At 47.8% G+C, this 15447-nt stretch overlaps 1 protein-coding gene across 3 annotated transcripts in view; it reads right to left on the bottom strand.

The window, feature by feature from the left end:
• Window positions 1-2018: 2018 nt before the first annotated feature.
• PDE9A (phosphodiesterase 9A) overlaps window positions 2019-15447 on the bottom strand; it is a 148067-nt gene continuing 134638 nt past the window's right edge. For 2 of the 3 annotated variants that reach the window (XM_049874949.1, XM_049874947.1), the window contains exons 14-19: window positions 12376-12489; window positions 11264-11368; window positions 9763-9891; window positions 8936-9031; window positions 6473-6554; window positions 2019-2248 (exon numbers count right to left, since the gene is read on the bottom strand). In XM_049874949.1, the coding sequence (XP_049730906.1) occupies window positions 2235-2248; window positions 6473-6554; window positions 8936-9031; window positions 9763-9891; window positions 11264-11368; window positions 12376-12489 (540 nt within the window). In that variant the 3' untranslated portion in view covers window positions 2019-2234. The remainder of the gene's footprint in view (window positions 2249-6472; window positions 6555-8935; window positions 9032-9762; window positions 9892-11263; window positions 11369-12375; window positions 12490-15447) is intronic. The other variant, XM_049874948.1, reaches the window with a different exon arrangement.

Below are 15447 nucleotides of genomic sequence, written 5' to 3'. Positions count from 1 at the left end.
TGGCTGGTGAGCTTCTCTGCAGCCTTACAGGGAGGGGACGGCCCCGAGTGGGAGATGAGCCAGGCTGGGCCTCTTCATCCCTGAGCACTCGGCAAATGGGGCGGAAATGACCCACAGTGTGTGAGCATCTTGGGGGAACCCACTGTCCCGGTTTCTAAAGGAACCCGGGCAACTATGGGCCAGCGCACAGGAATCAGGACACACTGGCAATGCTGCCAAGATGCTCTCTCCTTGGGGTCTTTTGTTGTTTGGAGATGGTGTAGTCCCAGGAATGACCCCATGTGTCCCAGGACAGAAGAACCACGTTGAAGCGTGTGTTTAGAGGTGTATACATGCATGTGTGTACATGTGATTGGGTGTAAATGCATGCATACATGTATGTGTATGTAAGTGCATGCATGTGTGTGCGAAATCTGAGGAAGCAGGAGTCTGATGAGAGATTGAAGTGTGATGACATAGACATTAAAAGTCCCTGCGTGGTGCAAACAGTTAAGTGTTCAACTACTAACTGAAAGGCTGGAGGTTCGAACCCACTCAGAGGTGCCTCAGAAGAAAGGCCTGGCAATCTACGTCTGAAAATCTGCCCTCAAAAACCCTGTGGAGCCCAGTTTTACTCCGACGCACGTGGGGTTGCCAAGGGTTGGAGCTGACTTTACGGCAACTGCTTTTTGTTTCTAGGTGTTTTGTCTGAAGGGCTCTTGTTGACGGAGGGAGAGAGAAGACGGTGCACTTTCTACGTAGGACGACCGGAAGGCCGATCTGCCTCTGTATCTGGGCACATGACAGGTACGTGTTGGCTGTATTTTAATCAAAGCTGCCTTAGGTATTGGCTTCAGCAAGGTTAAAAAAAAAAAAAAATCAAGAAGAGAGGCAGGATTCAAGGCCCCTATCCATACTTTTTTATCCATATTGGGCTCGATTCAAGAAGAGATGGAAAATTTTACAGGTCAAAGATGAATCACTCAAAGATGGGAAGTTATATTCCGGTATTTGCCAAGAGGGAATTAATTCTTAGAGGAAATCAAAATGCACAAATGAAATGCCCACGAAACTCAGATTATGCAAATGGACTTTAAAGGTCAATTTTTAGAGTAGAGGCTCTTTTGGAAGGTTCTCTTGTCCCTGGACGGGAGCAGAGATGGAGCCCACGTCCCAGGGGAGACATTCAGCTGCCTCTTTTCTTGCTTTTTATAAAGTGAGCATCTAGGAGTTTAAAGGAGTCCCTGGGTAGTGTAAATGGTTAACATGCGCGGCCGCTCAACCGAAAGGCTGGACGTTTAAGTCCATTTGGAGGTGCCTTGGAAGAAAGGCCTGGCAATCTATTTCTGAAAAGTCAGCCATTGAAAACCTTAAGGAGCACAGTTCTGCTCTGACACAGACGCTGTTGCCATGAGTTGGACTCAACTGAACAGCAACTAGTATACAGGTAGGTAGGAGTTTAAAGGCATGCTGGCTGTGGGGTGTGAGTGAGGGTTTAGGCATGGGGGACTCTCCCAGGCAAGAACTGAAGCTTGATCACCAACAAGCCTGGGACCTGGTCTTACTTTGTGGTTGCAATGACACCCAGAATGTCCCCAGTGTGTGCAAAAAATGAACCCCCAAATTAAAAAAAAAAAAGGGCAGCTTTCCTCTGCTGAGATAGAGACCCTAAGTATGCTGAATCAATGGGCCTCCTTTTCTTATCTGAAGATTTAGGGGGTAGATGACCTGGATAGGAGCATGCCAGCTGTTGCCTGGGTTATGTCCTGGTCCTGCTGTATAGTTCCATCTTCTGACACGCACTGCCCACAGTTGGTCAGTTCATCTCACTTCCACACCCCCCGTCCACACATCCCCATGTCTCAGCAACACGGGAAGCAGGGGGCTGAAGCCCGTGTACACCGGGCACCATCGGACGTTTAATGTGGAATTTATGAGGGGGTGTATGTCGTTTATCTGAAGTGCCCTGGGGTACACAGCCCTACCAAAGAAAAATACAGTACTCATTTCTGTATAAGAATATATTATTTAAAAGACAGTTTAAAAATAAAAATTCTGTACATTGTCATGAATTCCTTTTGTGTGTGTGTGTGTGTGTGTGTGTGTGTGTATGTGTGTGTGAGCGAGTAAAATGGTTCTTAGAAAACGTGGTCTTATGGTTTTAGGTGTTGAGAATGGACGTTTCTGTGCACGGGAGTCCCACGGAGCTCCGACCACCCAGTCCAGGAGTGGCTTCTGTGACTCCAAAGCTTCCCTCAGGCACAGTCTGCTGGAAAGAGGAAAAAGACTCTGGGTTTGTTGTTGTTGGAATTGAAACCGAGGAGGCAATACCACAAATGTCACAGAATTACACAGAGAACATTTCAAAATATGAGGTCGTTGGACATATTGTTGGACGGGTTTAGGCAAAATAAAACAATTTTCATCTTCCTTCTGGGCCATTCAAAAATACAATCTGATTTAAAAATTGAGCCAAACCAATGTCATAAAACAATATGTGTACTAACTGTTTAATGAGAAACTGGTTTGTTTTGTAAACCTTCATCTAAAGTACAATAAAAAAAAAAAAAGAAAAAAAAATTGAGCCGAAATTTACTGAGCATCTTATGCACAGGCGCTGGGTGATGGGAATGGTGGACGTGCTTGGCTGCTGAGTCCAACACGAGGTGCCTCAGAAGGAAGGCCTGGTGATCCCAGTTCTCCTCTGACACACGTGGGGTCGCCAGGAGTCACAGCCGGCTCAACAGCAATTGGCTGTTTTTTCTGATGTAGCGGACACTATGCTCCCGTGGTGTCACTGTGACGGGTGCAGACGCCGTCAGAAGGGGTGACACCAAAGTGACTGTCTATAAAATTTTTGTGTTGTGCTTTTTTTCAGCAGAAATTTATTATTTTTAATAAAAATATCCCTGCAGAGGTCATGGAAGCTCCATAGACACATCCAAACTCCCTGAGGGACTGAACTGCTGGGCTGAGGGCTGTGGGGACCATGGTCTCAGGGGACATCTAGCTCGACTGGCATAACATAGTTTATAAAGAAAATGTTTTACATTCTACTTTGGTAGGAAGCGTCTGGGCTCTTAAAAGCCTGTGAGCAGCCATCTAAGATACTCCACTGCCCTCACCCCTTAGGAAGTAAGGGAGAATGAAAAAAACTAAAGATACAAGGGAAAGATTAGTCCAAAAGACTGAAAGACCACATCTACCACGGCCTCCACCAGACTGAGTCCAGAACAACTAGATGGTGCCCGGCTACCACCACTGACTGCTCTGACAGGGATCACCACAGAGGGTCCCACACAGAGTTGGAGAAAAATGTAGAACAAAATTCTAAACCCCGGCAAAAGACCAGACTGACTGGCCTCACAGAGACTGGAGAAACCCTGAGAATATGGCCCCCCGACACCCTGTTAGCTCAGTAATGAAGTCACTCCTGAGGTTCCCCCTTCAGCCAAATATCAGACAGGCCCATAAAACAAGACAAGACTAAAGGCGCACACCAGCCCAGGGACAAGGACTAGAAGGCAGGAGGGAACAGGAAAGCTGGTAATAGGGGACCCAAGGTTGAGAAGGGAGAGTGCTGACGTGTTGTGGGGTTGTTAACCAATGCCATAAAACAATATATGTACTAACTGTTTAATGAGAAACTATTCTGTAAAACTTCATCTAAAGTACAATTAAAAAAGAAGAAAAAAAAAAATTCCTGCAGTTAGTTGCAACAACAAAAACAGTTTTCGTAAGCCCGGCTTACATGTATCAACATACCTACAAGGCTAAAACTCTATGCTAATTTACTTTTTGAACCTTCTAAGGCACTCTGGCCAGAGCTGTCATCATTACTCAGTTACAAAGACGCTTCAAATCACGTGGTTTCATCTTCACTGGGTTCACGGACACACGCTATTGCCTTTGTTGCTGCCAGTGTTATTAATAGTCGCTGATTTTGTTAAATTTTCTGGTGTTTTAGCTACAATATTTTGGTAATTAGCATGGGGAGCGGTGACACCATGAGTTATCAAAACCGGGTGACACCATGGCTAAAACAACAATACTGTTGTTAGGTGCCATCGAGTTGATCCTGACTCACAGTGACCCATGTGACAGAGTAGAACTGCCCCATAGGGTTTTCTAGGCTGTCATCTTTACAGGAACAGATTGCCAGGCCTTTCTCCCACGTAACTACTGGGTGGCTTTGCGATGCCAACGTTTCTGTTAGCAGCTGAGTGTTTAACTGTTGCGCCACCAGGGCTCCTTAAAAACAGCGACAATAATGATATTGTTACTTCTAGTTTCGAGATTAGGACTCTGACATTCAGCGAGGTTAGGACATTGGAGCATGGCACTCAGCTTGAAATTAGCAAAGCTTGGACTCCAGGTTTGTTGGCCACCAAAGCCTGTCTCTGCTTCTCTTTCAAATCCAGAGACCAGTTTCTCAACCCCTTTGCTGTGAATGCTTTGTAAACTAAGAAGATCTCAAATTATCCTTTAGACTGGTGTATGGTGTTGTTATTGGCTGCTGTCGACCCCGTGCACAACGGAACGAAACGCTGCCGGGTCCTGCGCCTTCCCCATGACTGGCTGTGCGTCACTGTTGTGATCCATAGGGTTTTCAACAGCTGATTTTCAGAAGTAGATTGCCAGGTCTTTCTTCCTAGTCTGTCTTAGTCTGGAAGCTCTGCTGAAACGTGTTCAGCATCATAGCAACAAGCAAGCCTCCACTGACGGATATGTAGTGGCTGTGCATGAGATGCAGTGGCTGGGAATCGAACCTGGGTCTCCCGCACAGAAGGCGAGAATTCTACCACGAACTACTACTGACCCACCACTGCCCCCAAAGACCTGTGTATGGTGTAACTTTGTTTCATGGAGGCTAACTGGGCTGCTTTTACATTCCACATGGATTAAATGAATGGCTCATATCAATAAGTACGTTGGAAGAACACGTAAAGCTAGAGAAGCAAATACTTAATTTTTTTGAAGAGCTTTAAGTACTTCCGTTGAACTTAAAAATGTAAAGCACCTTTCCCTATAAATCGTCAAGGATTTCATTTTACTTGGATCCACAATCAATACCCATGGAAGCAGTAGTAAAGAAATCAAAAGACACATTGCATTGGGCAAATCTGCTGCAAAAGATCTCTTTAAAGTATTAAAAAGCAAAGATGTCACTTTAAGGACTAAAGTGAGCCTGACCCAAGCCATGGTATTTTCAATCGCATCACATGCATGTGAAAGCTGGACAATGAATAAGGAAGACCAAAGAAGAATTGATGCCTTTGAATTATGATGTTGGCAAAGAATATTGAATATACCATGAACCGCCAAAAGAACAAACAAATCTGTCTTGGAAGAAGTGCAACCAGAATGCTCCTTAGAAGCAAGGATGGCGAGACTACCTCTCACATACTTTGGACAGGTTGTCAGGAGGGATCAGTCCCTGGAGAAGGACATCATGCTTGGTAAAGTAGAGGGTCAGCAGAAAAGAGGAAGACCCTCAATGAGACGGACTGACACAGTGGCTGCAACAATGGGCTCAAGTACAACGACGATTGTGAGAATCACGCAGGACTGGGCAGAGTTTTGTTCTGTTGTATGTACGGTCCCTATCAGTCAGAACCGACTCCGTGGCACCTAACAACAATAACAACGTGTATGCTAATTATTGATCTTTTTTCTATCTCTTAACTAAAACATGTCCCCTAGGGAAGCTTCAATTATCACAAGCGAGGAATAAAAGTTTCATTTACTTAAAAATATTCAGTAACTCAGGTTTCCTTCTGTTATGGATTCAATCATGTCCCCCTAAAATATGTGTTGTAAATCCTAAGCCCTGTAGTGGTTATAAGGAGCCCTGGTAGCACAGTGGTAAAACTCAGCTGCTAACAGAAAGGTCGCTGTCTGAACCCACCAGCCACTCTGCAGGAGCAAGATGTGGCAGTCTGCTTCCGTAGAGTTTACAGCCTAGGAAACCCTACGGGGCAGCTCTGCTCTGTCACATGGGGTTGCTATGAGTTGGAATCAACTCAAGGCACACAACAACAATAACATAGTGGTTATAATCCCAGTTGGGAATAGGTTTTCTTTGTTACGTTAATGAACTGTATTCGTGTTGGGTATGTCTGAAATCAATCCCTTTTGAGGTATAAAAGAGCAGATGAAGCAAGCAGCAAGCAAGCAAGAGATGAGGGAAGACAGGTGCCACACCACAGGAAGATCAATGAGGAGCTCAGGAACACCAGTTGAAAAGAGACAAGGACCTTCCCCCAGAGCAACAGAGAGAGAAAGCCTCTGCCTAGAGCCAGCGCCGTGAATTCAGACTTCTAACCTCCTAAAACTATGAGAAAATAAATTTCTGGTGTTAAAGCCACCCACTTGTGGTATTTCTGTTATAGCAGATAACTAAGACATTTTCCTTCCCCAGATTTTGAATACCTTCCCCATTTTAGTCTAAGTTACTGTATGTATCAAGAAACCAACTCAGAAATTGTATTACCTTCAGCTTTTTTGGCATCTTTGTTTTTTTCTCTTGGTTTTTCCGTGTTCCCAGGTGTCAGGCTCTCAGTCTGCTTCTGCAGCTAGGACAGAGTGACCAAAGGCAAAGTCAGGCTCCGGGGAGATAGTAGGTTATCCAGTGCTTGTCTTTTTAAGAGGTTTCTGTTGACTGAGAGGAATCCCTGGGTGGTACAAATGGTTAACATAGCCGGGTGCTGACTAAAAGGTTGGAGGTTCAAGTCCCCCTAGAGGTGCCTCAGGAGAAAGTCCTGATGACCAACTTCCAGAAGAACCAGCCACTGAAAACCCTATGGGGCACAGTTCTACTCTGACACACATGGGGTCACCATGAGTCGGAATCAACTTGACAGCAACTGGCTTGGGTGGGCCAGGATGTAAAGTCAAGAACAAACACAAGGGTGAGCTTTTCAGAGACTTAGTGCTGTGCACAAGCAACCTTCTCCACATCTGAGGCCTCACCTGAGCGATGACTGTCCTGTGCTGGTGGAAGTCCACACTGGGTCCAATGACCAAGCTACAGGGGACTGGCCATGGTGGCGTGGGGTCTGTCTAAAGGCTGTGCATTTGGACCTCTTGTGTGTCTGTCCTTTCTAGGGGCAGGAGGTGCCTGAGGAGTCTTAGTGTCCCCTCTGTGCAATAGGGCTTAATAGCAGAGGCTTAGCCCTTCCTAGGAGTGGCTCACCGGAGGCTGGGAGAGCCGGAAGCCATCTCAGCGTTGCTGGGAGGGGAGGCCTGGCCAGGCAGATGCCCTCGGGCTTAGGTCTGCTCTCTGCACACTTTGATCTCAGGCTTTTAGAGTTTGAGAGACTGCTCTGTGCGTGAATGTCTGGTGGAGAATCCAGCTAGGAGGGCGGATTGCTGATTGGGTTTTGAATCGGTTTGGAAGCTTGTACTGAGCACTCATGTGACCAGCATCACACACAGCAGGCTGTGAACGTAGTGTGGTGGAGAGACGTGAGGCCGACCTGAGGAAGAGGCAACGCCTGGAACACAGCTCATGGGGCAATGAGGCCAGAAGCGTCAGGAAACCGCAGACAAGAAAGACTCGGGGTGTGTTGTGTAGGGGGGACAAGTAACCAGGAGCCCTGATGGAGAGGGCATTCACTGCGGGTGGGGGTGGAGGTGGGGGTCTTGGGGGGGAAGCGTGCAGCTAGTGGGGAGACTGAACTGTCTACATCTGCAGAGAGTTGGGCAGAGGGGATGACAGAAGGGAGGTTGCAGAGGAGGGTCTCAGTTGTCCCACGGGGCAGGAAGCCTGACACAGAGGGTTGCACACACTGGCCTCCTGCCCTGGCCAGACAAGCTCATTGGGGCTGTAGGGACAGACCCCACATCTGCTCTGAGCCTGTGAACTTGACCTTTCTCTGAAAAACTGTCAATCACAACAGTCTCCCCTGATCCAGGAGAAGGGCTCTGCCACTGAGCCAAACAGGGGAGTGCTCCATGGTCCAGGGCCTGGGTGGGTGGCCGCTTTGTCCCCAGGCCCCAAGGTAGCGTCTCTCTTCATTCCTTCACATACACACACACACATCTGCCCCCCATAGAACCATATCAGTCTCGGGGCCAGGGAGGGCCAGGGTTCTATACTGTGCTGGTGACCATGATGCTGTCAGGGCGGCTAACGAAACAGAGCTTCTCAGTTAAACCCGAGGCTGTAGGAAGCTACTTGTGGTGGTTGTGATCCCCATTAACGGGTATAGGGCAGCTCAGCCTTTTATTTGGCATGTCTCATTTCGGTTTAGCGTACAGCTGGAATGGGATGTGCCCTTGTCCATAGGGAGTGTTATGGATTAAATTGTGTCCACCCTAAATATGTGTTGGAATCCTAACCTCTATATCTGTGGAGGAAACCCTGGTGGCGTAGCGGTCAAGAGCTACAGCTGTTAACTAGGTCAGTGGTTCGAATCCACTGGGCGCTCCTTGGAAACCCTATGGGGCAGTTCTACTCTGTCCTATAGGGTCGCTATGAGCCGGAATTGACTCGACGACAACGGGTGTTTTTATACCTGTGGATGTGATCCTGTGTGGAAATAGGATTTCCTTTGTGAGGTTAGTGAGTCCATATCAGTGTAGGGTGTGTCTTAAACCTACTCACTTCTGAGATATGAAGAGGGCAGAATAGACACAGAGATACACACATGGGAGAAGGCAGACGTCATGTGGGGATTGTCTACAAGTCAAGAACCAAGGAACGCCTAGGGCTACCGATAATGAAAGAATTGACGTGGCTTAGACTCTGATTTAGATGCCTAGTTTCCAAAACTGTGAAAAAATAAACTCCTGTTCTTTAAAGCCACCCCCTGTTGGTATTTGTGTTACAGCCCCACTGGGTCCCTAGGACAGGGAGTAACCCTCAGCCACGGCACATGCTCAGCATTGCCAAATCTCACAGTCCAGAGCCAGGAATGGGGCGTGCCCACTTTCTGCACACGTTTCACTTTACCTCTTTCACGGTGTCTTCAGTTTGCTTCAGTTCCTCGTAGTGATCTCTGGATTCCCAAAGGGGCTGGAGCATTATTTCTTCAACCATAGGGAAGAGCTACGAGAGAGGGGCAGAGTTGCTTCAACGTTCTATCAGAAAACGTGGGTGTGAACAAGTGTCTGCCCCTCATCACGTGCGTCTCAGTGGGTCAAACAGGAATTCACCCCCATTCAGGCTGCACAGCCTGATCCCCCCCGGGGCCAGAGCCTGCTCAGGTTCCCAGGGAACAGAGGTTCAGGTGTCATTTGGTCAGTTCTACCTCCTGGGACCCATGCGCCCTCTATCCCTGGGTCCTTCTTGGTGGCGAATTTGCAATTTTTCACGTGGGCACCAGCAAAAGCCTCTCCCTTGTCTCTGCCCCACCTTCTAACATGTACACCTCCTCCACTGGTCCCCACTCCCAGACCCTGTGTTGATAAGTGAAGGCCACCCCCCCCTGGTGTGGCCTCAGGGTCCCCTGAACCTCTCCCCACCCCCTGCCTTCACCCACAGCTCACACCTGTGGATCTGCACATGGCACTCTCTCCCTTGCAGCTCCCGTCCCGGCTGTCCACCTGGGGAACATTCACCAGCCTTTCGATACTCGGATCTGGTGGTGCCACCTCCCCCTGGCTCTTCCCTGACCCCAAGGATGTGACGTCCCATCCTCTTCCCCTGAGAACCCTGTGTACAGCCCTCTACGCCCATAAGGCTTCCCTGCCTCCTTCTGCAGGCTTCAGGGCCCCATTGCTGAGGTGCACCCCCAGTGATCAGCGTCCCCGGTGACGTGTGGGATGACGGCCACTCACCTTGGTCACAGTTTCAAACATTGGGATCAGAACAAACTTGATGAACCCAATCTGGGCTGTAGCTTTAGTCACTTTGTCCCTGTCCATAAACGGGGCCACAGGAAGCCCTTCCAACTTCTCACGGTCGCTCTGCAGGGAACACAATACCCGTTGCCGTTGAGTCAATTCTGACTCATAGTGACCCTAGTGGACCGTGTAGAACTACCCCGTAGAGTTTCCAAGGAGTGTCTGGCTGGTGGCTTTGAACCGCTGACCTTTTGGTTAGCAGCCGAACACCTAACCACTGTGCCAACAGGGCTGTGGGGGAGATAATAGATGGCGATATTAGAAAAAGGAATGCCAAGGGAGTCTGGAGAACACTGAGGATCATTGTTCTCAGAGGAAGAAAGATTTGCTAATTAACCAACAATCAACCAAGCCAAAAAAAAAAACAGTTGCCATCGAGCTGACCCCTACTCATGGTGACCCCATGTGTGTCAGAGTACAGCTGTGCTCCATGGGGTTTCCAAGCGCCTTTCTGATCACTAGAACTTTCTTCCAAGGTGTCTCTGGGTGGCCTGGAACCGTCAACTTTTGGGTTAGCAGGTGAGCATATTAACCGTTCGCACCATCCCACCAAACCATGTTATACTCCTATTAATGAGAACGAGGAAGGGTGGCAGCATCTTAAGTGCTGAGCAGAGCATTTGCTGGGCACGCATGGGCAGTGTGGGAGGACGTGCTGAGGGCAGGCGCCGTTGGTTACATGTGTCACATGCCGCTCTGCAGCAGAGGCAGCCTGCAGAGCCCTGTCTGGCTTGATCAGGCTGTTGTACTGCATGGTTTCTTGTCTTTTCCATTATTTTCCATTTTAGGCTGACTTCAGGTTTTGTATGTCTCAGCTCTTCCCCGTGGCTATAATACCGTAATAGAGATAATAGCTAGAGAGAGCAGGGGCGAGGTCCTGCGAAAGGGTGAGACTGCAGGGAGTGGCTGTGAACAGGGAGGGGAGGAAGCAGCCACTGGTCACCATAAGGGCAGGGTGAAGAGGGTTCTGAGTGTGCCCGTGTATGCATACGTGCAAGTGTGCATACATGTGAGTATGTGTGCACATGGGTACTCAGGTGTATGTGTGTATACACATGCATGTATATGTGTGCATATGTGCATAGGTCCTTCATCCTACCCATCCCTCGGGGCCCATTCCTGCCTCCACAGTCCTTGCTTTTGACTTTAAGGCAGTTTGCTCGACAAGTTCGCCCCTAATAGTGGCTCAATGAGTGGCCACAATGGCAGTTTCACATCAGCTTTTTGGGCTTATCACTGCCTTTGATGTCCCCAATTACAGCTCATTTCATTTCCGATGTACACCTGTTCAGAAACTGAAGAGTTTCTGGAGGCTGCAGAGCCTGTCCACTGCCAAATACGCTGTCCATCTTGGCACAGCCCTTCAAATGTGAGGCTTCGTGAAATGGGTGTAGTGAGAGCAATATGAGGTTAGAAGATGTCGCAGCGCTCTTACCTGCATAAAGTACTCTTCTAATAAGCAGTCCACCCAGGGTTCGGCCACTTCCATCGGACGGACCTCATTAGAGATATCACAGCACTTGATCAGAATCACCTTCAGCTGAAAAGACAGTCTGGCATTAGGCCCTGGACCACGTGATGTAACCCAACGCTGCTGGCCCTGTTTGTCTGGGCCTGACGGCAGAGACAGGAGCCGGTGGAGGCTCTCGGTGCTGGGCCAGGTGTGGCTGTGCTTTGCCGCCGAGAGAAGCTGTGTTCTCCCTGCCATGGCACCAGCATTGCCCTCTGCGGCGGGCACCCCTGCATCCGCTCTGGGATCCTCAGCCTCCCCGGGGACGATGGAAGCACCCCACACCTCCAGAGTGTCAGCGCCTTTTTCTGGAGAGGGTTTGAGTAGTTTGGAAAAGTCTGTTCAATGCACAGACATTTTGTAGCACAAACTATAAATCATAAAGTTCAAAAAGATCTTGACTGTTGGGGATACATGAAAAACATATAACAAAACCATTGTTCAAAGGCCTAGGTTAAAAAAGAGTCTTAAAAGAAATGCAGTGGGTTCGGTCGTACAAGGCCCCTGAGTGATACAGTGATGTGTCAGAGACTAAAGGTGAGGAAGGGGACCCTCACTTGGAGGACGGTCAGGGCACCTGCATTGGCACTCCCTCATCCCCAGTAGAAATGGCACCGCTGCCACTGACCTGGGGGGCGTCCACTGGCAGGATTGCCATTCCGTCCACCTCTCCAGCCTGGAGTGAGGAATTTACACAGATGCCGGAGGTGGCGTTGGCTTCTGCCTTCTGCTGCCAAACCTGTGTCGCCCTGTGTCTGACGAGCCTCTCTGGCCCAGGTCACCATTTATTCTCAGGAAGCAGAGCAGGGTGAATGGCTCTCACCTGTTTCTCTCCCTCAAAACTGGGAGGGAAGAATGAGTGAGGGGGCCCAACCTAGGGGCCTTCCCAGTAAGGGCTGTGGCCTTGGAAACCAGCTTTACTGACACCTCGCTCTAAAATCAGGCCCAAAATTTTGATGTCTTAGTCTCCAGTCTCAGCTGGGTGGTCTGACTCTCACTCGGACAGCCCCCAAAAGAGGTCAAGCAAACCTACTTACCAGGGTCATATGTTCCTCATTGCTGTAGTCAAAATTCTTCATTTTTTCTTTGAAAGAATCCATGATTTCTGCATGCCTTGCCATGTCAGTGGCCAAGATCAGTGTAATTATTCCCTGAAGAATAAAAGAGCAAAGTGTTAGCGCTACAAATAACCTCAATAATTATTTAACCTGCACCTGCTGTGTACAAACCCTCTGCATTCACCATTTCATTTGGCCCTCACATCAACTCTGCGTGTGTTCAAGAATCAGTCCTGATTTTACAGACAAGGAAACTGAGGCTTGAGGAGGTTGAAGGACTTGCCCAGGTGCAGTTGGGGAGTGGAAGGCTGGAGTTTCAAACCTGGATTTGGCGTGACCAATGTCCACATGTGACTTGAGACCCCATATGCTGGATCCTCAGAGAGGAGGGAGCCACATCCATGGGCTGCTGGGAGCTATTAACTTGTAGGCTGGCTTGTCGTTAGCTGCTGTGGAGTTGGCCCTTGACTCATGGTGACCCCATGCGCAATGAAATGAACTGCTGCCCAGTCCTGCACTATCCTCGTGATCGGTTGCAGATTGGACTGTTATGATCCATAGGGTTTTCATGGGCTGATTTTTAAAAGCAGAACACCAGGCTTTTCTTCCTAGTCCATTTTAGTCTGGAAGCTCCGCTGAAATCTGTTCAACATCATAGCAACATGCAGGCCTCCACAACAGATGAGTGGTAGCTGCATGTGAGGTGCCTTGGCCGGGAGTCAAATCTGGGTCTCCAGCATGAAAGGCGAGAATTCTCCACCGAACCATCGCTCTTCATGCAGGGTGGTTTAGCATTGTGCTCACTCGTGAAACTAGCAGATTTTGGCGGAGGACAAAAGTTTCCCCTGGATTTAATAATCTAGGTATATGGTTCATTCCTCCCAGATCTTGTTGGAGGTCAAGGATGAATTTTCTAAGAGTATTTTTTCTATTATCTAACCTATATGTGGTTATATGTATACATGTTGCTTGAGAATGATCAAAGTCAGAATATATTTAATAGCATTCTCCATTAACCAATGTATAAATAATAATGAAATGAGTTTTTTTTTTTTTAAATGTTAAGCATTTCATTACCTTTTTAACAAAATATTGATTTAGGAGAGGTAGCATAATTCAAAGCCATGGCCACCCATCTGTGTATACACCCATTCATCATCCACCCATCTGTCCATCCGTCCATCCGTCCATCCACCCATCCACCCATCCATCCATCCTTTCATCTATCTATCCATTTATTCCACAAATATTTAGAGAACACACTTCTTTTCCAGATATGTTCCACTTCTCAAAAATAGAAAATAAAACCACAAGCATCGAATATAAAACCCAAATCAGACAACATAAAAAACAAAAACAAGAACCCATTGCTGTTGAGTGGATTCCGACTCATAGTGACCCTATAGGACAGAGTAGACCTGCCCCATAGGATTTCCGAGGGCCACCTGGTAGATTCAAACTGCTGACCTTTTGGTTGGCAGCTAAAGTCTTAGGCACTATGCCACCGAGGTTTCCAACCAGCCAACACAACAACAACTGTATTCAGGGATGGATCACTGGCATTTTAAATTATATAATTTGTCTGTAGAGATTTCACGTCGTATCAGTGAAGTATTTATTCAGTTATCTCTCAAAATCTTCAGAGACAAAAGCATATTTTAAAAAATTGGAACAACTGATTTTATACTGAGAAGAAAGCCTTATTTTACATTTCAGTAAAACGTTTGAAGCAGGACAACCATTGTCTGCCCATGGTGGCTGGTATGAAGAGGTGCCATCTGTAGGGTGGCTATTCCTCTAATCAGGCACCTTGCTTCTTTTCCAGGTCGCTGCTCTGACACCTTTTGGGGCGAGTCATGCATGAAGGGGCGTGCAGCTTGCCCTGCTTCTCCAGGTCCTCTTCCTGGAGGACTTTTCACTGGGCAGCCACTAGGGGCAGCAGGGGCCAATGCCATGTTCTCTATGGTTTGCACCCTCACCTACTTCAGAAAAGGAGTTGCAACTGCTAATCATAACAACACATGGCACATGCTTGCCAGGTGGTTCCATAAACATGTCAGAGAGGCCAGAAGGCCTGTAGATAAAGAGGAGATAATTGTACCAGGAACTTGTGATTCAAAAGGGCTATAATTGAGTACTACATTTAGCTTTGAACTTCCTGGAAGTGTGGGAAACAATGGTTTATGAGGCTGTCGCTCTCTGATAAAGTGGAGCTTATCAGTTCTCCAGCAGGGAGATGAGTGTTTTCCTGGCACTGGAATCTAAGAGACTTTACCAGGTGCATCTTGAAGGAAAGCCATAAGACACAGTGTGGACAAGATTTTCAGCTGTGCGATGGTAGAACATGGCTCCTCAAAGAGATGGAAGATGGTTCCTTGTCTTAGTTTCTTGTGGCTACCATAAAAAATGACCACATCCTGATGGGTTACAACAACACAAATTTATTCTCTCGCAGTTCTAGAGACCAGAAGTCCAAAATCAAAACAATGGCGGAGCTGACTCTTTCTGGGGGCTCTGAGGGAGAATCTGCTCCACGCCTCTTCCAGCTTCTGATAGCTCCAGGTGTTCTTTGGCTTGTGCTTGCATTCCTCCAGTCTCTACCTCCATCTTCATGTGGACTTCTCATGCATCTGTGTCTTCTCCTTTCTGTCTCTTCTAAGGGTCTTGTCATTGGACTCAAACTCCACCTGGGTAAGCCAGGATGAGCTCCTCATGCCAGGATCCTTCACTTACATCTGCAAAGACCTTTTTTTCCAAATAAGGTTCCATTCACACGTTATGAGGGTCAGGAGGTGGACATAGCTTTTTTGGGGGGGGCCGCTACTCAACCCACTACACTCCTTAAAGAGATCACTCTGATATTTTCCCTCCCCTAAAAATGGCAGCAGGTGGGATGCTGAATTCAATGAGGACATCCTGTGCAGAAGGGTGACATTATTTTTGGTGAGTTGGAAGTGTTTGCCTCAGGACAGGTGATAGTTCTGCAAAATAATCTTCCTCTTGGGCAGGTGCCCTCCTCTCTTCCTCCTGGCAATGTGTTCCAATAAGAGG

This window comes from Elephas maximus, chromosome 2 (genome assembly GCF_024166365.1).
Source record: "Elephas maximus indicus isolate mEleMax1 chromosome 2, mEleMax1 primary haplotype, whole genome shotgun sequence".
Classification (NCBI taxonomy): domain Eukaryota; kingdom Metazoa; phylum Chordata; class Mammalia; order Proboscidea; family Elephantidae; genus Elephas; species Elephas maximus.
This window is presented reverse-complemented; position numbering and strand designations above follow the sequence as displayed.